Here is a 24,514-nt window from a genome sequence, read left to right as displayed (position 1 = left end):
GTGGGCTGTGAGCCCGTCAATCCATCTAAGCAATAAATAAAAAATTCGGCAATATGCGTGATAAATGATAGTAGAATATTCGGAGACCAAGCGAGAACTTGTCACAATCCTTCTTATTTCTGCTGCGAAGTAATAATGTGTTGTGGTTTGAAGAGTGAGCAATTCCACCACAACAATGCAACCTCGAATTCAAGACGTGCTGACATCACCCATATCATCGTGTCGGTTATGCGCCGACTAGCATCGGTCAATGCCAAGAGCACTATTAATCCGCTGCCAACCACACTATTTAAATAGTACTGTGGCGGGTAGACATCGTACAACGCAAGATAATTGACAGATGCCTGATACAAATTCCGAACAACAACATTAGGACCGTCGGTCTACCGAACAAATATCACCCGCTAGGTTGGAGATCTTCCCTTTGTCGTTCAGCCTCCGAAGTACCTATATATAATATACCCTGTACATTTCGGAACTTAACGAGTGTGTGCGCTGGGCCTCGGTTCGCAAACTATAGAAAACATCTGTCAAGGCTTTAATAAGCAAGAATTCCTCATGACCACGACTACTCTGCCAAGAGCAACCGATTATGATGATGATGACATTTCGGAAGCACGTAAAAAATAATAAACATTTAACTTTAATTGTCACAAGATTAACATGAAGACAACAACAGCACAAGGCACGACGCTGCTTCCCGCCCTCGTCGAGGATCCAGTCAAGCTATTTTCGTACTGTTTCAAATACGGCATATATCGTAGGATCATATTTATCATTGGCCCTTTGTCAGCAGCCTCCTGTCTCGCTGGACTTTCTCTGTTCGCTTCTTTTTTGCTTCCTGTAGGCTTGTTTCGGATCTCTCGACGGACCTTGAAAATAGAAACATATTATTAGAATAACTGTGTTAATTAGCTTTGATAATACTTAGAAGCAGGTGTGAAGTAAAAGCTTTTTTTTTAAATACGTCTCAGGAATGGATTAATTTAGCAGATGTGAAAAGTGAAAACAAAATCAAAGACAATACACGATTTTAATATATCATTTTAGAATATTAGACTACCTTTTCGTGGAGTGCAGATTTAGGCGCAAGACTTCGTTCCATTTGTTCCAATGCCTTTTGCAATTCTTGAACCGTTTCCGCTAGAAATCAACACATGCACTCTTTTATAATATTTCAAATATTAAAGATATACCTGAATATCTGATCTAGAAATATTAAATATATATATTTTTGCACAGATAGTGGACGAGCTCATGGTTCTGGTGACCAAACCTCATAACCACTTGCTGATAGCCAAAAATTGTGGCACCGAATCATGAGGGCTTACTAAATACCCAAAACTTTCGATTGTCAAATATACCAGTTCATATTTTTTGTAGATTTTACTTTAAATCACAATGTTATTACTTCTTTACGCTTATGTAGCCCCTGAAATCATGTTGCGTACAAAATTAACCACAATATATTCCAACGTTTTATGGAAAAATATGGAGCACTTTAAATATTTAAAATCAAGAGTGACGCAAAATCGCTACGAGCCCTTTCGGAACCCGTTTCACTGAAATGAAACTAAATATCACTCACGATCACTTAAATAATCATCAACGTTGTCTTTCAATGATCCATTAACAATAGATTTAATTTCTTCATCCGATGACATATTTACCGACGCTCTCATTTCTTTAGTAACAGTATCCATTGTAGCTGTCACATTGGATGAATCGTTTTCTGTAGATGGAAACTCAATTTTTTCAACGTTACTCAATTCATTTTCTGTAATTTTATTGCACTGATTATTATAATGTTTAATTTTAATTCAATTCTGTGTTTTGCTTTCCAATACTGACCAATAACAATAGAGTCATTTTGATTAGGAAGTTCAACATTTGTATCGGTTTTATCTTCTTGTTCATGAAGCTTACTTTTATTGCTTTTTTCTTTCTGTTCATAATCCCCGTATAAATCTTCTCCAATGTCGTACACATCATCCACTGCATCAACATCTGCAAGGTTTCCATTATATTATGAATCCGTTTCCTGTTATTTGCCTCATAATGCCAATGAATGAGTGCTTTAAGTGCAATGTATGGCAGTGGGAGGTCCCCTAAATGAGTGCAGTAGAATGGCCTCGAGCAGGGAGAGATGGCGCGACATCGTGACACATCAAGTCTGCCCCTTCCAACACTACATGACGATCACGACCACTCTGTCAAGAGTGGCACGATTGAGAAGAGGAAGAAGAATGCCAGTAAAAAAAACTTTGCCACTTGTGCCGAAAATTCACGTTACGACTTTCCCAATAAACTCAAAGCTTGGCTTGTCAAGAGTCAAACCCTTTAAAGGTTGATGACTGACTGTTATTTAAGACTATAACGCAGAGTTTTTATATTTGTTTGGAGTTACTTACTATCAGTTTGTTGTTCAGAAACTTCGTTTAGTTCTTCAATATTGTATGTTCTAGGTCTTCCTATTAAATTTACTTTCTTCGAGATCTTTATCGTTGTTCCTTTGCCGAATTTCGATTCACTTATTTCTTTAAAATTACTTATATTATTATGAATTTGTAATTCAGCTTTTGCATCTTCTATCAAAACTGTTTCAGCTACGTCTCGCTTTTGCAATGAGTTATAACGCAACGTTGTCATTGCGTCTTTCATTGTAATAACCGCTAGTTTAGTCAAATATATTTCATCGAGACCTCCAAAATAATTTAGTGTTTCGTTTCCTTCAATCTCCAAAACAGTAGTTAGAATGGTCTGTTCATTTATTGGCATCAGTTTGTCTGTATTGGAGCTTTCGATAAGTTGTGGTTCTAAAATTTGATAATTTTTATTTATTGCGATTCGACAAGGAGTCTTTCTTCGCATAGAAATTAAACCGCGAAGTGCAGTCACATAATCAGTGCAGTTGTGAGGTAAGTACTAATTTTTCAAACTAATTAATTCCAAAGACGTGACGTGTGATTATGAACGATCGAACTACGAAATAGTGACATTTTGTAAAGAAAACCAACTTGGAAACGACTTCTGTTTTGGATAATGCGTGGATCAGTACAAGATTGAAAATAGTAGCAAGTACCTTAAATTTTCATTTACATATAGTGATATTTAACGCTTTTTTTTTTTTATTGCTTAGATGGGTGGACGATCTCACAGCCCACCTAGTGTTATGTGGTTACTGGAGCCCATAGACATCTACAACGTAAATGCGCCACCCACCTTGAGATATAAGTTCTAAAGTCTCAAGTATAGTGACAACGGCTGCCCTGCCCTTCAAACCGAAACGCATTACTACTTCACGGCTGAAATAGGCAGGGTGGTGGTACCAAACCCGTGCGGACTCACATGAGGTCCTACCACCAGTACGTTTTGATGTAATGTCGTCTATGAGCTTCAGTAATCACTTAGCATGTGGGTCATAAGCTCGTCCACCCGTCTGTGTACGCCCATAGAAACGTGCTCAAGTAGATGTGATTGGCGGATACTAACGATAGTTGCAGAGAGCCGTGAGCGTGCGGTCCCGCTGCGAGCGCGGGGGGCAGGCGGTGCCGGGGGCGGCGGGGCTCCACAGCGGGCGGGCGGGCGCGGGCCCGCGGGGTGCGAAGTTACACACTAGACGCTCTACTGTTCTGAACCGACCTTTCACCTGACTCTGATAACACGTCAATTATGTAAGTCTATTTATACTCTTTATTATTTTTAATACGCTTTTCTCTCGAAATTTAGTATATTTATAGAGGACCGATGACAAATCAATATTTAAAAAAATATTGAAAAAATTGAAATTCAACTAAAAAATTAAAAATAAATAATAGTTTAAAAAAACTAACAAAACACGCTTTATAGAGAAAATCCAACTTAAAAATAGAAAATAAATTTTAATAAATTTGAATTTGCAAAGTATAAGGAAAACATGATTTTATTGTAAAAAAAAGCGTGGAGTGTTTTTCAGGAAGGATATTATCAAAATAACCCTTCTACTCATATCTGTTCATAAAATATTTATACCTATACTTATACCATGCACCTACTATTTTTAATTCAAATTTATTAATATTAATTTGTTATTTTTGAAGTTATACTTCTTCAGGTGCGTTATGAAAAATTGATGAGAGTGAAATTTAACGATGCGCGCGCACCGTGACACAAAATTAACAGAATGAAGTTGCCCACTAAATCGCTCATTACAATACGACCGACGTAACTTGGCGAGTCTGAATATAGCCGCAGGTGAAGTTTCGCGCATATACACTCGTAAAAAAGTGTTATTAGCATTAATTTGTTAACGTTCAATATTAATTATTTAATATTTAAAAAAAAAAGAATAAAAATAAAGTATAGCTTCTTACGCTCGTACATAAGTACGCGCACCCTTTTTTAGTTGGATTTTCTATAAAAGCTTATTTTGTTAGTTTTTTTAAATTATTATTTAATTTTATTAACTAGGACTTCGATCTCATGTCTGGAAGTTGCGTCATCCCGGGTACGGTCTATGTGCTCTAATAACCACTTCACATCAGGTGAGCCGTTAGTTCGTCTGTCCATCTAATTTAATCAAATGAAGTTTTTTTCATATTTTTTCAAGTGTCTTTTGTTGTATATTATCTGAAACTTTCACTCACACAGCTTGATCTCACCAGCATTAGTACATCTGTTTACTATTTTCCGACTTACCGGTCGAGTTTACAGTTCTTGCAATGCCCGGATTCCTAGCTTTGAATCACTAGCTGATTACGAAATATGGAGAATATAAAATAAATAAAAAAGCAGTGCATGATTACCAAGAAACGACTTCGGCCACATCCTACCATGTAGGTCTTCGACCAGAGGATTTGTGCAAAGTCTCCATAAAAACCGCCGGTACTTTGAGGACTGTGAAGAAAAAAAACGTATACAAACTTCAGACATACAACAAAGGCTGGCATTGTCTTATAATGTATATTAACATTTAAAATATTTTATGTTGTTACGCCAGTGAGAGTTACGCCATCTATCGCCGAATAGTCGAACGAATATCAAAGAATATAGTAGCATCTAGAACGCTCGAGAAGTACAACGCCATCTATTGTCAGATAGCAGAAACACACAATACTAGACTTGTGGAATATTCTCGACGATTCTAGGGATTTCGCCTCGACTATAAAAGCGTTGCAGAGGTGGCACGCAGTCGGTTAGTAATCGGACTACTCATTCCTTACACAAACTAATTGAACGCTTCGATTCGGGAATAATAATAAATATTTACTACAAGATCCAAAACTGCTGTTATTTGCTGTGTAAGCTTGCAGTTCAAGACCAGGAACTAACTACATTATGATAAATACAGTGACGTTACAAATCTATCACTAATATATTCGATCTGCAGTCAGTGCTGTATGTACTAAACCACAGACACAGTCCACTGAGTTTCTCGCCGGATCTTCTCAGCGAGTCGCTTTTCCGATCCGGTGGTAGATTCTGCGAAACACTACTCTTCCTAGGGCTAGTAAGCAACACCTCCGGTTTAAGCCCCGAGAGCTCACCGACACGTTAGGGTTACGCTGACATAGCATCTCAAGGCTTATCAGCTTAGGTAGGAAATAAAAAAAGCCGTATGCATATACTGGTGGTAAGACCTCTTGTGACTCCGCGCGGGTAGGTACCACCACCCTGCCTATTTCTGCCGTGAAGCAGGAATGCGTTTCGGTTTGAAGGGTGGGGCCGCCGTTGTAACTATACTTGAGACCTTAGAACTTATAGATATCTTAAGGCGGGTGGCGCATTTACGTTTTAGATATCTATGGGCTCCAGTAACGACTTAACACCAGGTGGACTGTGAGCTCGTCTACCCATCTAAGCTATAAAAAAAAACTTAGTTAATAGGCCATTGGTCCCGTAAAATAAGTGAAACTTACGGAATGTAATAAGTAATGTTTCCTCTATAATACCGGCCTTGCATGTACCACAAGTCCACCATGGACTCCACGTGGAGACCCGGCGCTTCGCCCACCACTGACGCCACGCACTGCCCTACCGACGTCGAATCTATAAAAACCGAATTCCCAAAATAGCATATCAAATCAAAACTAGCTACATTTATGGATTCAAAATCCATTAAACCTACAACGATTTGTGGCATATTAATCTAAGCCATGACAGTATTAATTTCAATGAAAATTTTAATGTGTGTATGTAACACGTACCTTTTTTTTTATTGCGTAGATGGGTGGACGAGCTCACAGCCCACCTGGTTTTAAGTGGTTTCCGGAGCCCATAGACATCTACAGCGTAATTGCCGCTACCCACCTTGAGATATAAGTTCTAAGTTCTCAGTATAGTTACAACGGCTGCCCCATCCTTTAAACCGAAACGCATTACTGCTTTACGGCAGGGTGGTGGTACCTAAAGACCGTGCGGACTCACAATCACGGCAGGGTGGTGGTATCTACCCGTGCGGACTCACAAAGAGGTCCTACCACCAGTATAGTTCATACCTGTACCTACGTTACGATTAAAAGAGATAATGGGTACTGTACTGTAGTGTAGACCTGAGAGTTAGAACTCATGTCTCTGTGACGGCATTTACGTGGTTACGTAAGGACTCTTGTAACAACAGATCTACGACCCCCACCTGTCCAGGTGAAATTGGAAAGATCACTAGTAATCCATCAATAATAATAAAAAAGTACTACGATACGTCTAGACTTTTTGTGCACTTTTATTATGCGTTATTTATTTACCATTACAATAAAAGATAGAAAAAACGAAGGATCCTGAAAAATCCTGAAAATGTTCAAGGATCACATGGGACCCTTTGACATTTTTAATCACTTCGTGACACGTAACTTCAGACATGCGCTCAAATTTGAGAAACATAAATGTCTTTATTTTTAAACCTGCGACGGTAATGGTGGTGGTAGGAGCTCTTGTGCGTCCGCACGGGTAGGTACCACCACCCTGCCTATTTCTGCGGTGAAGCAGTAATGCGTTTCGGTTTGAAGGGTGGGGTAGCCGTTGTAACTATACTGAGACCTTAGAACTTATATCTCAAGGTGGGTGGCGCATTTACGTTGTAGATGTCTATGGGATCCAGTAACCACTTAACACTAGGTGGGCTGTGAACTCGTCCACCCATCTAAGCAAGAAAAAAAAATCATCGACTTTCGAATCACAACGATGCTAAAGAAGCTTAAGTTTAAAAGATGAATAAAAAAAATATTAAAAAAAATATTTACACAAATCCCTGCAGACGTCGCGTTCTTCGGGTGTCCTCGGAGGCCGGCATTGGTCAGCCCACCGCTGAGCCTCGCGGGCCAACTCCTCCACCCAGCGCTGAACCATAAGCATATATCAGGACATAACTTTGTGTCTATCTAGTCAAGGTGAACATCGTGATCTCCTCGTAAATACGCGTGTTAGCCTTCATAAGCCTCCTAACGCGAATATCCCTCATAAAATTTAATACCACTCAACAAACCTAGGGTTCGATACACGGCCCATCGGTGCCAGAATATGAATGTCACTTTAGAAATGCAGTCAACGTCCCGCTTTTTGGATTATAAGCTGTTATACCCTTGATGAACCAAATGAACCAAATGAATGAACCAAAACAAAAAAGATGCCAAAAAATTTGTTTAAGTAGTAAAATACTATAAAATAATATAATAATTCTCAAAGTGTTCAGAAAAAAAATACTGTCGATACTATCAGTATATATTTTTTATTTTTTTATTGCTTAGATTGGTGGACGAGCTCACAGCCCACCTGGTGTTAAGTGGTTACTGGAGCCCATAGACATCTACAACGTAAATGCGCCACCCACCTTGAGATATAAGTTGTAAGGTCTCAGTATAGTTACAACGGCTGCCCCACCCTTCAAACCGAAACGCATTACTGCTTCACGGCAGAAATAGGCAGGGCGGTGGTACCCACCCGCGCGGACTCACAACAGGTCCTACCACCAGTAAAAAATATGGTAGGGGTAAGCCATGGAGTTCCAGCTATAACAGCCAAAAACTGACAAGAGATGTAAACTGTTAATATCATAACATCGCGCAGTCTTCAATGTTCTCGTAATCACGGTGCTTGCAACACGCCGAAATATCAGGAATCCATTAAATGTGAATATCGTGGTGAGAGCCCGTTAACCCTTTGCCTGCCTACTTTTGTTTTTAATGTATGTTTTAGTCTTTTAGGTCTGTTAGAAACAGATTAATTATCATTGTCTTAGGATTGGTCTTTCCCAGAGTCTACTAGATATTCCGGCGCTTTATTAAGAGTACGGCACCGGTGACCTACATGGCGGTCAAAGGGTTAAATGGTATATAGTGTTGTACTTAAGGATATGATTAGAGTTGTACCAATTTCAACATGTCGCCGGCTGGCACCGTGCCGGGCACTCGCCGGACGGCTGCTTCGCTCCGTCGGCGATTGAGTCGGGCCAAAAGTCGAGCCCTCTCTTCCTTAGTGAGTGGCGTCTCAATGTATCCCATGCATTTTGAACTGGGACCCTCCTGCAACCATGTTACCGTGCATACGGAACCTGACTAATCTAACGAATAATTAATCTATACTCTGTTATTTCACACAGAATAATTACACTACATTAACTGACTCAAATGTCAACTCTATTTTATTTTTATTTATTTAATAAATATTTTGTACACACAGCTGTTAAAAGAAACACGACAATAAGGATACAGAGTACAAGGGCACTACTAATTTCATGTTGAAATCTCTTCCAGTAGGCTCTATGTGCCAAATTGCGATTCAGATTCTTCTATCAGGACTCCGGTAGTCTAGAGGGCCTTTTATGAGCATAATAAATTAAACGATCATCATTAAAACTCACAGGGTACTGACAAAATGTATGTACATTCGTTTGCCCGCACATTCTAGCGCCACAATAACTAATACCCCGAACTGATGCAACCAACGACAAATACAGCAGGATATTGTTAAAACGGAGTAGCTTCATCATAGACATACGTTCACACTAGTCAATTTACATTTTATAAGATAGTTCTCGGGGCTGAAGTCTCGTCGAGAAATTTTGGCAGTGTCATTACGCGTAAATAAAAACACTCATTGACAGAACTAGTTAGATGACTCGGCTTCTACAGACCCTGCAGTTTTTATGCATGTTTGAAACAGTGCTTAATACAATAGTTAAGTATTTATTGCATTAAGGTAAGGTAACATATTTTTTATAACAGCCATTATAAATCTTCCACCGATTACTTAAGACTTAGTCCTAAGACTGGTGGTAGGACATCTTGTGAGTCCGCGCGGGTAGGTACCACCACCCTGCCTATTTGTCGTGAAGCAGTAATGCGTTTCGGTTTGAAGGGCGGGGCCGCCGTTGTAACTATACTGATACCTTAGAACTTATATCTCAAGGTGGCCGGCGGTATTTACGTTGTAGTTTTTTTTTTTTATTGCTTAGATTTGTGGACGAGCTCACAGTCTACCTGGTGTTAAGTGGTTACTGGAGCCCATAGCTCATCTACACATCTACAACGTAAATGCGCCACACACCTTGAAAATGATATGTTATGGAGTCCATAACATGGTTTATGGTTTATATAACCACTTAACACCAGGTGGGCCGTGAGCTCGTCCACCCATCTAAGCAATAAAAAAAAGGCTCAATAAGTTGTATTTTCTGATATGCCAATGGCCGTATAAAATGAATTTGGGCGATTGCATTGAAATTCGACCATAATTATATCCAAGTTTAGATTCATTTTACGATTGAAACTTCGACATTATTTCTCTAGACAGACGGTTCAGGGTGTGGTGTCCATGAACGGACTCGCTTATAAACAAAACAATTTGCATTCGATTAATAAATGAAAAACAAATTAGTAGTTGAAACGTTTTTAATATATTCTGACTGCAACGATGCACTGGTTTCTAATATAAAAACATTTATTGAAAACACAACAAAATATATTTGTCTTGCTTACACGTTCGCCAAACACACGAGGTGCGAGTGGAACGAAAATTGAGCGAGCTCATCGAGCGATTACAAAAATTTTCATAAAAATATACAAATATACAATCTATAATTCAATTAAGTACATACAATAAATGTTGAATAATATACATAAACCATGTTAGAGCATAGAATTCAAGATAACTGTACAAGTTATAGTACATTGTGCACCGCGGTCCACATACTATTTTTTCTCCTACCAGGCCGAAAGTTTGTGGAGTACCTAGCCGGGGTCCAGGGGAGAAGCCCTGGCCGGGGGTAGGGGGGGGCGGAGCCCCCCCTTATTTGAAAAAAATACTAATTTAACTGTTTTTTAATTTTTAAATAAACTAATTGAATAAGAACTGTCTGATGAACTCATCTTTGTTTAATACTTCACTATTAAAATTTATTGCCTCTTGTTTATTACACTTTTACACTAAACACAATATTGCAAATAGCCCGAGCACAACAATGGCGGAGAATTTTAGGTGCGTGAGAGCAGACGTAGACACTAACGCGCATGTGCACTTGTCAGTACCCAGGGAGAAAAAGTTACATTTTCTTCCCTGTACAGCGGGAGGAAAACTAGAACTTTCGGCGTAGGTAGGAGAAAAAAATAGGTTTTTTTTTTCTTTCTAATAAAACTGTGCTTGTCATTTACGTATTAAGAAAGTGAATTTGTCGCTATGATTTGTCGAACAGAGCGGGAGGATAATCTCATTTGGTTCCGGACTTTTTGGCGGGAACGCGAGGAGTGAAGTTGTGTGATTAGTTTTATTTTGTCTATTTAGTGTTTCTTCAGGTTTAAATGTGAAATAACGGTGGTTTATTAACTGTTTAATATCTGTGAAAGTGCACAAATGTGGGAAAATAAAACAAAGCCGCTGGACGTAACTTTTCGGTATCCTCCAAAAAGTCCACTGAAAAAACCTCAGTATATGACCACCATTTTACTGAGATTATATTTCATACCACATCATCTCATCTCATTTCATTTAATTTCATCTCAGTTGATTAATGTCTCAAATTAATCATCTTCATTTCACTCCATATCATCATTTTTCATAAAAATAAAAATATAAATTAAAATAAGACATGACTCAAAGGTCTTAGTTACCAGGTCATAAAATCAATTTTAAAAAAAATTGGTTCCTATGTAGATCTCAACTAAAATACATCAGAAAGTAATGTACGATCTGAAATTAGCTGATCTAAATAAAGTGAAGTACCTCATACACCTCTTGTATTATAATAACTAACTAAATCTCTATTTCCCTGCGCTTGTATTTTTTTTTCTTGCCACTTTGGCCGTTTTCCAATTACAGCACAAGAGCGCATTATGCGGCATAATGCTCAACTAAGCTTCAGCATAATTCAGCATTGTGCGTCACTAAGTCGCATTATGCTCTGTAATTGGAAAACTACCATTAAGTAATGGTTAATTACAGAGCATAATGCGACTCAGTGACGCACAATGCCGAATTATGCTGAAGCTTAGTTGAGCATTATGCCGCATAATGCGCTCTTGTGCTGTAATTGGAAAACGGCCTTGATTGATTTTAGATTACAACTTTTAGGAGAATTACTAAATTTAAGAATTACTAAATTATTAATTTTTTGTAGGTAGGACGCCTGGAGTCCGCACGAGTGGGTACCACCGCCCTGCCTATTTCGGCCGCGAAGCAGTAATGCGTTTTGGTTTGCGGGATGCAGTGGGTACAGTGACGTTATTTTAATTAGTTGTAGAAAAACCTTTTAATTCAGATAATCCTCCTTTACACTCTACTCTCTAATGTTAGTGACATTGTTAATAGAAATAAGTGCATATTAAATAAGATAACGACAGTTTACAACTGTTCAAATGTACTTTGTACAATATGGCACCTACGGTCTCTCGTGATGACTTAGCCAATTAACCAATATGGTTCATGAAAGTATGCACGTACAAAAACAAATCGATTTATAATTTAATTTTAAATAGAACAACCAATAGATTAAGAATTTGATTTAAAATAAAACAGGGGAGTCCGCGGTCAAAGCGAGCATTCCCTCAGACTATGATTAGATAAAATGATGTACTCTATTACGTATTTATAGAAAATAGTTAGACGCGGGTCACTCCGAGGAAATATATATGAACTAGGGCGGGTGTGTCTGACCGTTAACCAACGTGGCTCAAGGTATTCTCCTTGTCTGGTTTCCTGTAGTCCAGTGTAGTCGCACAGAGCACAAGTACTCGGTACGTAGTGCGGCGCCTGCGCTGTGTGGGGGGTCGTCACTGTGGCGGACCCCTTCCGACTCGTCAGTGGCTGTCAGTGACATGTCAACACGACGATCTTAAATATAAGCGTTAGAACAAAAATTACTATAAAAACGACTAACTTTTATGGCTTTTCGTTCACTCTCTGTTTATTTAATTACTTGATTAGTGACCCACTCCTCCACCTCAAATGTATCTACAATTTTCTAAGCCGTTTGGAATGGAATACAATCGGAGTGTCCCGGCGCGCTACTGCGGGTCGCCCTGGGGCAGGTAGTACATGGAGTCTATGAAGTGCTTCGTGATGTCGGACACGAGGCTGCGGTCCGATATCTCCTGCGCCACGCCGTATATCGCCATCTGGAACACACATTCATGGGCTTGCTCTTACTGCTATTGTACAACTGGTTTAGGGAATTTTGTGGTGGACGAGCCTACTGCCTGTTGTTGAGTAGTTAACGAAGTCCGTAGACATTAACGACGTAAATATCGCGTCCAGGCTTGAGACATGAGTCCTAAGGCTCAGTTTTATGGCATCTATTATTGGTACACTTTTACAGCGCTCGTCCGATTTCAAAGTAGAATTAAAGTTTGTTGGGGACAAGGGGAATATTTGTAGAGTTCCAAAAGAGTATGTTATTTGAGCACCTTTATTATGTTAATTAAGGACAGATTGAGTACAAATGGTAGCGTGTTAACGAGTCCGTGTTGCTAAGTGCACTGCTATACAAGAATGCAATAAAATAATCTGACACCACAATGACGACGCACGGCGCATCAACGCACTGCGTTAGGCATGTACAAACCGTACAAAGTTATTACTCGGTCCCCTTTATCTTAACCTGCTTGAGGACCGAACTACAACTAATCGTCAGATGTATGTTCTAAAGGCCGCGGGGGGCCGCGGGGGCCGCGGGGAGGGCCGCGGGGGGGGCGCGGGGGGCGTACCTTGCCGTGCACTGGCGCCGCGGCGTCGGCGAGGCAGGTGCGCGCGGCGGCCGCCACGTCCGCCACGAAGCGCGCCGCCACGCCGTCGCACGTGTGCGCGTGCGTCACGCACAGGTGCACCCTGCAACGTCACAGCACGGTTAGCGCGGGGGTGCGGGGGTGCGGGGGTGCGGGGGTGCGGCGGGGGTGGTGCGGGGTGCAGCGGGGCAGGGACCCACCCGGACGGGAACTGCAGCGCGTTGAGGGCCCAGCCGCGCTTGTGCAGCAGGTCGGCCAGCTGGAAGATGTCGAAGCGCTGGGAGCCGAACGCGATGACGGTGGTGGCGGGTTTGCCGAATATGAAGATGCCGTCTATCTTGCGTAATCTGAAAATGAAAATGTTTGATCGTTGTAGTCTTATTTATAACAAAACGCTCGTCTTTAGCGAACTTAGGTCCTCGTGCCCCGACCCGACTCGCAGGGCTGCGTCAACTTGTAGGGAGTGAAGCCGTATTTTGTGTTATAAATCTCTTCAAAATGATCAATGAATATTATCTACTGAAGTTAAATTAGAAAGAAAACAAACCGAGATGTTTGTGTAAATGCGTTACAAACAGTGATCCCAACCTTAAAGTGTTACAGTAAAAAATGATAAGAATTTTTTTCTCCGTCTACTTATTTTTACTTTCGATTTTTTTTGATAAACAGTTACTGAGCCTGATTGATGTTAGGCGGTTCTTAAGCTCAGGCGCCACAGCGCACTTTACCACGCGAGGGCGACGACCTCACCAGGGGGTCACACCAGGGGTCGCGCCAGGGGGTTGCACCAGGGGTCGCGCCAGGGGGTTGCACCAGGGGATCGCACCAGACCGAGACTGGGGCGCGGCAGAGGTATGTACCACAGCGCTAAACGAACACCTATTCGTAGTTTAGTTATAACGTAACAAATCGAACTCACTCATTTTCGATGTATCTCGCCGTGTCCACCACCTCCTTCGTCATCTGAATGTATCTCTGTCTGCCCACGAACATCATGGTGGCCCAGCACGCCGCGATCAGCCCGCCGGCTCGGCTGCCTGCAATGTGAACAGCGCACGTGTGAACGCAGCGGGGACTGAAGGGCGCATCCCCTAAACAACCCGGAGGGGGTCGGCTGGGGGACACATGGGGGCCAGTGCGACCTCTCATGTGACTTTCTTTTGGAAAACGATTAACAATAATAATAATATAACTCTTTATTTAACCCAACATGTACAAAGAAGCATATAAAACATATAATAGTCTGTGACATAAATTGGCGGTTTTATCTCTAAAAGCTATCTCTTCCAGGCAACCTTACAGGGAGAGGAATGAGCAAACTGGACGGTGCTATATCTTGATAAACTTACATAAAAATATATAATACTTGTTTTTTTTTTTTTATTGCTTAGGTGGATGGACGAGCTCACAGCCCACCTGGTGTTAAGTGGTTACTGGAGCCCATAGACATCTACAACGTAAATGCGCCACCCACCTCGAGATATAAGTTCTAAGATCTCAGTGTAGTTATAACGGCTACCCCACCCTTCAAACAGAAACGCATTACTGCTTCACCGCAGAAATAGGCGGGGTGGTGGTACCTACCCGTGCGGACTCCCAAGAGGTCCTACCACCAGTATGCACATGTGAAAAATAAATACAATACAAGATAGACTATATAGCAATATAACAATTTACACGTTTGACTAAATTGTAATAATCGAATTCCGGAAGTCCAATTCGTATTGTAACAGAATTTTCCTTGGAAAATGGTTCTTCAAAGCGATACTAGCGCCATCTGCCTTTTAGTGCGGAAAAACAAAAAAAAACAGATTTTGTTACGCGAAGCCGCTGTCGCCGCGTCGGCACGCACATAGATTTTAAATAGTCTATAGTTTTCCCTTTCACATAAAAAGCTGGAAGACAGTGACCAATGACTTTCTACATATGAAGGACAGATGGACTGATTCTGCCGGCAATACTCATCCTCGGCCAGGACTTTCGGACGTTGTTGCGGAACGATTCACGGTAAGTCGTTAGATCTAATTTATAATTTTTTTATTGCCCTTTTAAGCAGACGAGCATACGACCCACCTGATAGTGGGTGGTTACCGTCGCCCATGGACTTCAGCAATGCCAGGGGCAGAGCCAAGCCGGCGCCGCTGCTTACCGCTTAATACTCTCCACAAGCCTCGTTTGAAGAAGGAAATGTTATGGCGTTCGTGGAGGGGAGCTCATTCCAAAGCCGAATCGTACTATAACTAAGAGACAACACGAAAATTGCTGTCAAAAAAATCATTTACCTGAATGTAATGTATTAAAAAACTAGAAAACAAATCGGATTCGATTTTCGATTGCAAGGCGCGATGTGAACCAATGGTTTCCTTTACATTTAGCCGAACCTAACAATTCGAATCCTTAATCAGAAACAGTAGTACGTCCGCTATGGGTTACCGTTGACGGTGGGCGAGCCGTACACGCCGCCCGGCCACTCCGTGGTCACGGTGTACTGGCAGTGCCGGTACTCCGCCCGCCGGTACAGGACCACCGACGTGCCCTTCGGGGCGTACCCGTACTGAAAACAAATTCTATTCTAATTTTTTATTTCTAATTTTGTTTTTTGACGTGACAACGTCTTATTATTAGATGGAGCCGGCTGCACGCACGAAAAAACATACCTCATGGCGTTACTTCGCTCTGAGGCGTTCCATTTAAGACTTGAAGTGCAAACGAGAGTGCGCATTGCGCGACAAAGAGGCACATTGTAAAAAAAAAATTACATAATTGTATTTATGCGTACAAATAAATATAACTTGATCAATTCAATAGTGATTTCCATTTACCTCCTTCTCTATATCCATACAAAATATCTATCAAACAAATAAAATTAAAATTTTCTTTTGGAAAATGAAGCCATTCCATCAGTATTTTCTTATGACGTTGTCACGTTCAACTATCGTCAGTAAACCGATTTTACAGACAACCGATATTTTTTTTACTTAGATAGGTGGACGAGCTCACAGCCCACCTGGTGTTAAGTGGTTACTGGAGCCCATAGACATCTACAAAGTAAATGCGCCACCCACCTTGAGATATAAGTTCCAAGGTCTCAAGTATAGTTACAACGGCTGCCCTACCCTTCAAACCGAAACGCATTACTGCTTCACGGCAGAAATAGACAGTGTGGTGGTACCTACCCGCGCGGACTCACAAGAGGTCCTACAACCAGTAATTACGCAAATTATAATTTTGCGGGTTTAATTTACTGTATATTTAATTTACTGTACATTCTCTGGCCCAAACTCACAAGCGTTCCGATTTCTATCCCTATCTATGGTCTCATTTAGATCCTCTGGGTCTTTAGAATAAATGTCTTTTTTGCTGTACCGAGATCACTAGCTCGGGTTTTATAAACTCGTGGCACGCTGTGTGCGCCAGCGCCGTCGGTTCAATGTCCTAAGTCGCTGTGAGTTAATAAGTTGTTATGTGTCCGTCATTAAGTATTTGCCTACTGCACATACTTTGCTTGCAAGAAGTATGAAAATTAATGAAACGCTCGTCGCCACATTTCTGAATCAAAACAGCAGGAACAATGGGTGGTGGCAAAACAGGCTATATATTGTAAAATTTTAACAAAGACAACATCAACCCTGGATGAGTTTCCAAAATTGGATTATTACGGGCGTTTTCCTAGTCCGCACGAATCCGTTATGCAGTTGTTATGTGGCGAGTGAGCAAGTCGACTCGCGCATCTCAACGCAGCACGTCACATCAGGTGATCCGAGTGCCGTGTGCAAAGACTGTTAAACCACGCCCCCTGCAACATGTCGCCGGCGTATCTTATTTGTCGAAGTGGTAAAGACACAAGATGGCCACGCTCTGATCTATTGTTCTTCAGGCGGAGGCTCTGCGCAAAATTATTATTGACTAGTTTTAATTTTTACTATAAATACGATTGTGCCGTAATTGTGATACAGACCATCTGGAATATTTCAGTTACACTTGAGAGTTAAACATCATATCTCAAGATTGATAGCGATATTCACGGCTGTGAGTTCCTGTAACCACTTAACTTAAAGTCAGCTGTCGGACTCTCGTATGTGCGTAGGGACGTACCTTGTGCGTGTCGGCGGAGATGCTGGCGACTCCGGACAGGCGGAAGTCGAAGAGCGGCACGTGGTGTCCGGCGGCCGGCATGAAGCCCGCCACCAGCCCGCCCAGGCACGCGTCCACGTGCAGCGGCACCCCCGCGCGCACCGCCAGCGCAGACAACGCGCCGATGTCGTCCATCGTGCCGTACGGGTAGTTCGGAGCCGACCCCACGATCTAATGAACCACCCCGCACTTGTCAAAATTCAAAATTCAAAATCATTTATTTCAACTTGGATGTCATCAAAAACACACTTGTTGAATGTCAAAATGTAAAAGAAAATGTTAACTCTACCACCGCTTCCAAAAAAAGCCACAGTCCTGAGAAGAACCGGCGAAACAAACTCAGCGGGCTTTTTTTTTGTGTATTTTCTCAAATATTTTCTTTTTTTTTTTAAACAAGAAAACATATTTACAGTATACGAAAAAACAATTCAAAAAAATACAATTCAAATAAATAATAATAATAATGAAAAATGAAGCGAACGCCTCATTCCCACGTAGTGCCATCTAGTAAAAAATCCTTAACTTTATAATATGCCTTGTTGCACAAACGTTCCTTGACAGTTTTCTTAAATCTATGAACAGGTAGTAGTTGAACGTTTTGTGGGATCTTGTTGAAAAGTTGTACACCCAGCCCCCTGAAAGAGTTGCTTATTTTCTTAATTCGAGCCGCCGGCAACGCCACCTATTCTAGTCACCTATTCTATCTACAAATGCCTGTGACTCCGACATTAGAAAAGCTATTTTAAAATATTTATAAGGTGATTTAGTCCGATGATTATTATAGTCTTATAGTGTAAATTGATGTACAAAATAATATATGGGTATTGTGTTGGTTTTGTTTTTTTGTAACTTAAATTTCTAAATTTCTCTTCTCTGTTCACTTTTTACTTAAATGCGATTTTGATTATGGAAACATATTTGGTGAACATGTTTGTATTGTACTGTTTGTTTTCCAAATAAATAAATTACTGACGCTCATATGCGACGTTAACCATTCACCATCAGGTAGTCCATATTATTACGCCGGTAAGAGTAACGCCATCTATCGCCGAATATTGAAGGATCTAGTAGTACCTAGAACGCTTCAAAAGTACCAAAAAAGTACAACGCCATCTATTGTCAGATGGCGGAAACTACTACTAGAAATGTGTGGAATATTCTCGATAATTCTAGGGATGTGGTATCAGCTATAAAAGCGTTGTAGAGATGGCGCGCAGTCAGTCAGTAATCGGAACTACTCGGAGCGAAACAGCGAACGGATCACCTGAAGCGAAGCGGAGCAAACGAATTGAGAGTTTTAAAGTGCTTGTGAAGTGTTTAAGTGTTCTAAGTGTTGAATACAGTTTTAAATTGTACTCCGGTAGAATTTTATTTATCCCGAACCCCAGCGGCCATTAAAAAAGCCATTAATACTCGCCCGCTTCGCTAGGCATTTAAAATTAACATTATTATTTATTATCACTATTATTAGGGAGTCCAACACTCATATAAATATTAGCCTATCCATTAAGTACATGTATTTTCTACATGGATACCAAGTTTCAAGTCAATCGGTGCATGGTTCAGTAGTTATAACGAAACATCCGTCAAAACCACTGTAGATTTATATATTAGTATAGATATGCTACTCTCATAACAATATTACTGGTGGTAGGACCACTTGTGAGTCCGCGCGGGTAGATACCACCGCTCGGCCTGTTTCTGCCGTGAAGCAGTAATACGTTTCGGTTTGAAGGGCGGGGCAGCTGTTGTAACTATACTGAGACTTTAGAACTTGTATCTCAAGGTGGGCGCGTCTACGTTGTAGATGTCTATGGGCTCCAGTAACCACTTAACACCAGGTGGGCTGTGAGCTCGTCCACCCATCTAAGCAATAAAAAAATAATTAAAAAACAAGAATGAAAGAAGTTCAAGAACTCACCAAGCACGTTCGTCTTCCAATAGCATCGCTGACCTTATCGACATCGACACATAGCGTCACCGGGTCCACCGGTATGGTCACAACAAACAGGCCTAAGTACTGAGCCGCCTTGTCGAAAGCAGAATGGGCAGTTGATGGCACGATTATCTGTGGGTTGCTTATGCCCTTGCTGTAGGCGAGGTCCCTGAAGGCCTTGCACGCCATTATTATGGATTCTGTGCCACCTGTAGTTACCTAGAAATAATCATACTAAATTATTTAAACTAGTCATCCCGAGTAGTCGAAATTGGATTATAATTAATTGAAATTATATGTTTGTACACTATTATGATTCTATTGTCAAAGACTTATTATACTTTACTATACTACTTATTATACTTCTTTATTTACAGATTTCATCAAGACCACACTATAGACAAATAATATTAAAAATAAACAATATTAATCTATTTTTAATTTGACCACAGACTTTATGCAATAACAAATATTTGACAATAAACAAAGAGTATATTATTATATAATTATGTATTTGTGTCCAATACATGGCAGTGTGTGTATAGTTTTTTTCATGGATTTAATGTATTATTAATGTAAAATAAAAAAATAAAAATTTACATTCTGCACTCCTTCTCTATATTCTCTATAAGTGTGGGAAATTTCATAATCCTCCGTCCGCGAAATATTCGTAAAAAGGGGTACAAAGTTTTTGCTTTACATATTAATATATAGATAAGTCTTAAAAACCTTTCACTATCTACATCCCACAAGATTGTCTAAAAATACTATTATTATTACTAATACTACTACTACTATTAAATGAAAATCCACTGAATTATTAGGGACGTTTTACATATTTAGAAGCTAGAAGATATTGTAATGCAGACTAGGGTAACTCCTCCATCTTCTACGGCTGCTACCATTCATAGTAATCTCTCTCCTACCTAGCTTGCTCTAATCTAAAATACAGGCAGCCTATATCTGCAAAGTGATAAAGTGTTCCAAATCTAAAGAGCATGATAACTCATATACCAATCCAACTGAAACTTGGACCTGATGATAATGTATAATAGCCATTGTGACATTAAACTATTTGTTTTCATCATATTATTGTATTTGGAAATAGGTGCAATGAAAATAAGGAAATCAAGTAATTATTTCAAACAATTTTTAAGACAACAATAATTTTTTTTCGGGCCTGGGGCCGACCCTCCTACGAGGTTCCCGAAGACAACTAGATCAGATCAAAGTAATAAAGATATCTCAAGTGAACAATTTAAATATTTCAATAAAAATTCTAATACTTAATTGCAAACGTTAATATGTGATGCGTATATAATAGATTATTAGTTACTATGATAAATAATGAAGATAAGCATTGTTAATTACGTTAATTATGTGCGGAATGGAAAAAACACTAATGACTGTGACGGAGTCACCTTGAATCAACTAGTGCCAAGTAATGATATGACTCATTACATAGCCTTATTTGGATCACAGCATACTTCAAAACAAACGGTATTTACAAGGTGGTTCTCAAACATTGCAAATAAAGAAAGGTGACTCTGTTAGTAAAAAAAATCCACTACCTGCATAACGTTATACTTTTTTGCACACACTCATATACCATTTAGTCTTAGGCAGTTACCAGATCTAAAAGACAATAAATTAATGTCAATTACCATAAAATATGATTTATTTGAAAGCCCTATAAGCCACACCTTAACCACTGATTAAGTGTCTTAAGTTATTTAAAAACAATTGTGTTAATTTGCTTCTTCTGCAAATATCTTAATTACATAAGAGCATAATACACCTACTGTGCCACAACACTCCTCATCACCATTGAATAAATTAATAGCCATCTGCACAATCTCCGCCTCCATTTTGTTAATTCCTGGGAAGACATCTGAGTGCAGTGGATTGGTGTAGGCAGTCAAGGTATAAGCCTCGCAAGCCACACGACTGATGTCTTCACACAAGTGGTAGACTGCACCAGATACTGCACCATTCTTCCAATCATAAGCCCCTAAAATCCCAAAATGTTTTATAGGTAAAACACAAGATTCAGACCTCTTGAATTGTCAAAACTGATCAAAAGATCGTAATCATTAATGTTGCTGATGCACCTGTGCAACAAGTGAACTGCTTTCAAACCTCATTTCGAGGATATGTCACACCGTTGAACTACTCTGGAGGGTTTATGTAAATTAAAATAATTAATGAAATAAAATGTAAAATGTTATGTTAAAGAAAAATATAAACATACCTAAATTCAGATGATCTCTGACTTCTTGCGATATCTGTTCAGGATCTAAACCTTGTTCAGGCAATTCTCTTCTAATTGTGACTCCTGCGAGTCTCTTTTCTACATCTGTATGGAAATCTTTCTTTATCTCGGCCATTTTTTGTTCTATCTTCTTCCTTACCATTGGAACTTGACGTAGCCACCTGAAAAACTGTTTTCGAAGGCGGACTGTCACACCTGCACATAAATATTTCAATATTATATAAAATTTATTCTATTAACATAAATAAATGTGTGTCATAAATGTGGTTCTACATTTTGAGGTTGACATAGCCTAAAAGGATAATTAATACAGTTGGTGCATTCATATCAAGCAATGCAACAGTAGTTCACCAGGTACCAATTTTTCTAGTGAATGATGTACTTAACAAATGTTCCTGATCGACTTCCACAGTTAAGGAATAACACAGTATAATAAAAGTTAAAGCAGCAAAATTGTAATTTGTATAATTACTGGTGGTAATGTTTTAGTTTTACCTTTGTCATCAACACCAGCAAAACTCGTTGTGCTTTTCAATTTTATAATGCCAAATAAGTTTATGATGCCAAGCATATAATATATCAAAAGCAACTTGGAATTAGTGTCTGAGTACTTACTTTCTCTTGCATTGTATAAACTGTGAACCCAAACTATGGCTAATAAAGAAGAAGCTGTCATTGATACAATTTGCCATGGCTCCTTTCCATCAAAAAACTTGTTTATAGCCCTTAAGGGCTGTGGTCTCTCACTCATGACTAGTGATTTCTAAAAAAAAAATATATGTTTACTATAAAGAGACTTTGCCTTTGTAAGCAATAAAATCATTGCATTTACTTCATAGTTAGTTCATTCATTTTACAAAAAATAAAAAAATAAATTCTAATTAATAGGTTTGCTTTTAATACCAATTTTACTTTATGTGCTGTTGGAGTTTGAATATGTAAGTAATGGCAGGCAACACTTGTCAAATGTGAAGTAACAGTTTTCTAATATTGGAATGTTTATTTCAATCAAAACAGATGATTGACAGAAATGAAGTTCATTGAATCTTCTAGACACAGACAGTGAAACATCCTAGGGTTATAAAATATTGTAAATGTGTAATAGTGTAGTGTTTGTAATATATTAACCATGATGTCAATATTTTTAAAATAGCCTCTTACATCCAGAGAGCAGTCCCCTCAAATAGAACCTTCCAACATGTTCACTGTATAAAATCTACATTTACAACAAAAATCATACCCATACAAATAATATCAAACAAAATGGAGTATTTTCAGAATGTTCTAATTATTACTTACTTAGCAGTGTTCAAAGTACAAGAAACTACAATATTCCTATATAATACTCCTATCAGTTTCACTAATCCCTCAATCAAAGTGCTATAGACATAATCTAGAATAAATCACTGATAACAACTATAGTTCTTACAACGTTTTAGAAAAGGTTTATTTGCCCTCCAACCTTCGCCTATGGACACAACACCAGGGGCAGCAGCCATATGATGCTAGTTATTCCCACAATGCTTGTCTTAGTTGTAACATCGCCAACAATATGAACTTAAGGCTTATATGATCTCCGACATAATAGACTACAAGTAAAAAACACCCAAAGAATAAAAAAACAATAAATTTGGTAAACACAACCTAAAGCCACTGACTATTGTGATCACCAAAGTTTGACTAATTTGACTATCATTCACGAAGTAAAATTAACCTGCGTAAAATATTACTATATATCTATTTTTTTATTTAGTCACAAATAAAAGTTACATATTATTATCACTTTTATTTATTGAGCTGTATCTGTACTTGTGTAGTCACCTATACCTATTTATAGTATAAAATTTGATTTACCTTTTCCGACCTAGCGAGACCGCAAACAATAAATAAGCTAGTACCTATGTAACACTAAAACAAACAATCCTCAGCAACTGTCATTGTATTCAAGCCGTTTGAAGTACTTTGAAGACAATTACGAGTATATACGAGGTCCAAAAGTCGATTCCTATAAAATTAAATCTTATAATCACATCAACTGGTGACACATGGGTGACACTGCTATGTAAGTATGTACGTCTAACGTCAATTTCTTTTTATTTCTTGGATATTGTACAAGGCAAAAGGAACGCAGTCTATACAACTAAACTTTAAAAAAAAGACCGAAATCATATCTGTTGAATGAAAGAAAAATTAATCACAAAGATATCAAATTGATGAATTAAAATAACCTCCCAATAAATTCTAAAAAAGTTTGGAACCTCAGTAGATTTTTTAAGAGAACTCGAGAACCATCGATTTTATTTCTCGCATTTCGTAAATTCGAGCATAGTTATTGTTACCATAATTATCAAAAATGTTTAAGTGTAAAGGCGGCAGATAATGGCATGGAATGGTCCGTATATAATAAGCTCTTGTTGCGAGGAGGTGGTCACGACCCTCAGTATTGAGGAAACCGAAGCAAGAAGAAGAAGTGTAAAGAAACTTCAAAACCAACGAAATAATACAATTCGTATAGCCTCTTAGTATACTCTCGACAAAATTTCCCCCGTAAACTTTAATAGGGGTTTGATTTATATAAATAATGTTGTAGATTTAATTTTTTCAGGTCTAGCTAAATTTAATTCTGTATGTCTTCTACCATTATGAAATGAAATTGATATTTATTAAAAATGTTTTGTAAAATGTACATAAAATGTAAACCCATCGAGCCTATTTCTGTGGTGAAGCAGAGCATTCTTATTTAAAACATGGAATAGCTGATAGTGCCCAATGCAATGATAACATTTTGTCTTAAAGTCGGCTTCAATGGCTCAATTAACCTTGTAATATCCATGGGAGAGGGGACAAAAAATTATACCAAAAATAACTAGAAAATTTACTAAAATAACTAGGTATATGTACGACTTTTCTTCTTTTTTTTGTCAAGATCAAGAAGCAACAACTTACCAAAGCAAAATGGTATAAATAAATGTTCCAGAGCGTTAA

The 24,514-nt window shown here is 39.1% G+C and overlaps 2 protein-coding genes across 5 annotated transcripts; both read right to left on the bottom strand.

Annotated features, from left to right (window-relative positions):
• Nucleotides 1-382: 382 nt before the first annotated feature.
• LOC114247425 (uncharacterized) lies at nucleotides 383-9,164 on the bottom strand. Its single transcript, XM_028180393.2, has 11 exons — nucleotides 8,834-9,164; nucleotides 8,343-8,495; nucleotides 7,218-7,314; nucleotides 5,898-6,027; nucleotides 4,785-4,875; nucleotides 3,493-3,655; nucleotides 2,412-2,816; nucleotides 1,852-2,007; nucleotides 1,589-1,777; nucleotides 1,064-1,143; nucleotides 383-872 (listed from the first exon to the last, which is right to left on the bottom strand). The coding sequence occupies exons 1-11, from the start codon at nucleotides 8,966-8,968 to the stop codon at nucleotides 651-653; spliced, it is 1,821 nt and encodes a 606-aa protein (XP_028036194.2). The 5' UTR covers nucleotides 8,969-9,164; the 3' UTR covers nucleotides 383-650.
• A 681-nt stretch (nucleotides 9,165-9,845) lies between these two features.
• On the bottom strand, nucleotides 9,846-23,603 carry Sply (Sphingosine-1-phosphate lyase). 4 transcript variants are annotated; one of them, XM_089729628.1, is made up of 11 exons: nucleotides 23,384-23,603; nucleotides 22,145-22,292; nucleotides 21,509-21,724; nucleotides 21,060-21,268; nucleotides 19,243-19,476; nucleotides 17,283-17,492; nucleotides 15,621-15,741; nucleotides 14,107-14,224; nucleotides 13,388-13,534; nucleotides 13,170-13,290; nucleotides 9,846-12,581 (listed from the first exon to the last, which is right to left on the bottom strand). In XM_089729628.1, the coding sequence occupies exons 2-11, from the start codon at nucleotides 22,278-22,280 to the stop codon at nucleotides 12,471-12,473; spliced, it is 1,623 nt and encodes a 540-aa protein (XP_089585754.1). In that variant the 5' UTR covers nucleotides 22,281-22,292; nucleotides 23,384-23,603; the 3' UTR covers nucleotides 9,846-12,470. The 4 variants fall into 4 exon arrangements, with proteins under 4 accessions (XP_089585754.1, XP_089585757.1, XP_089585755.1 ...); XM_089729631.1 differs by having other exon boundaries at nucleotides 23,428-23,544; XM_089729629.1 differs by lacking the exon at nucleotides 23,384-23,603 and adding an exon at nucleotides 22,829-23,364.
• Between the last annotated feature and the right edge of the window lie 911 nt (nucleotides 23,604-24,514).

The sequence above is a fragment of the Bombyx mandarina genome, chromosome 09 (assembly GCF_030267445.1).
Source record: "Bombyx mandarina strain Sakado chromosome 09, ASM3026744v2".
In the NCBI taxonomy this organism is placed as follows: Eukaryota; Metazoa; Arthropoda; class Insecta; order Lepidoptera; family Bombycidae; genus Bombyx; species Bombyx mandarina.
The sequence above is the reverse complement of the archived record's forward strand: the minus strand, read 5'-3'. Positions and strand labels throughout refer to the sequence as shown.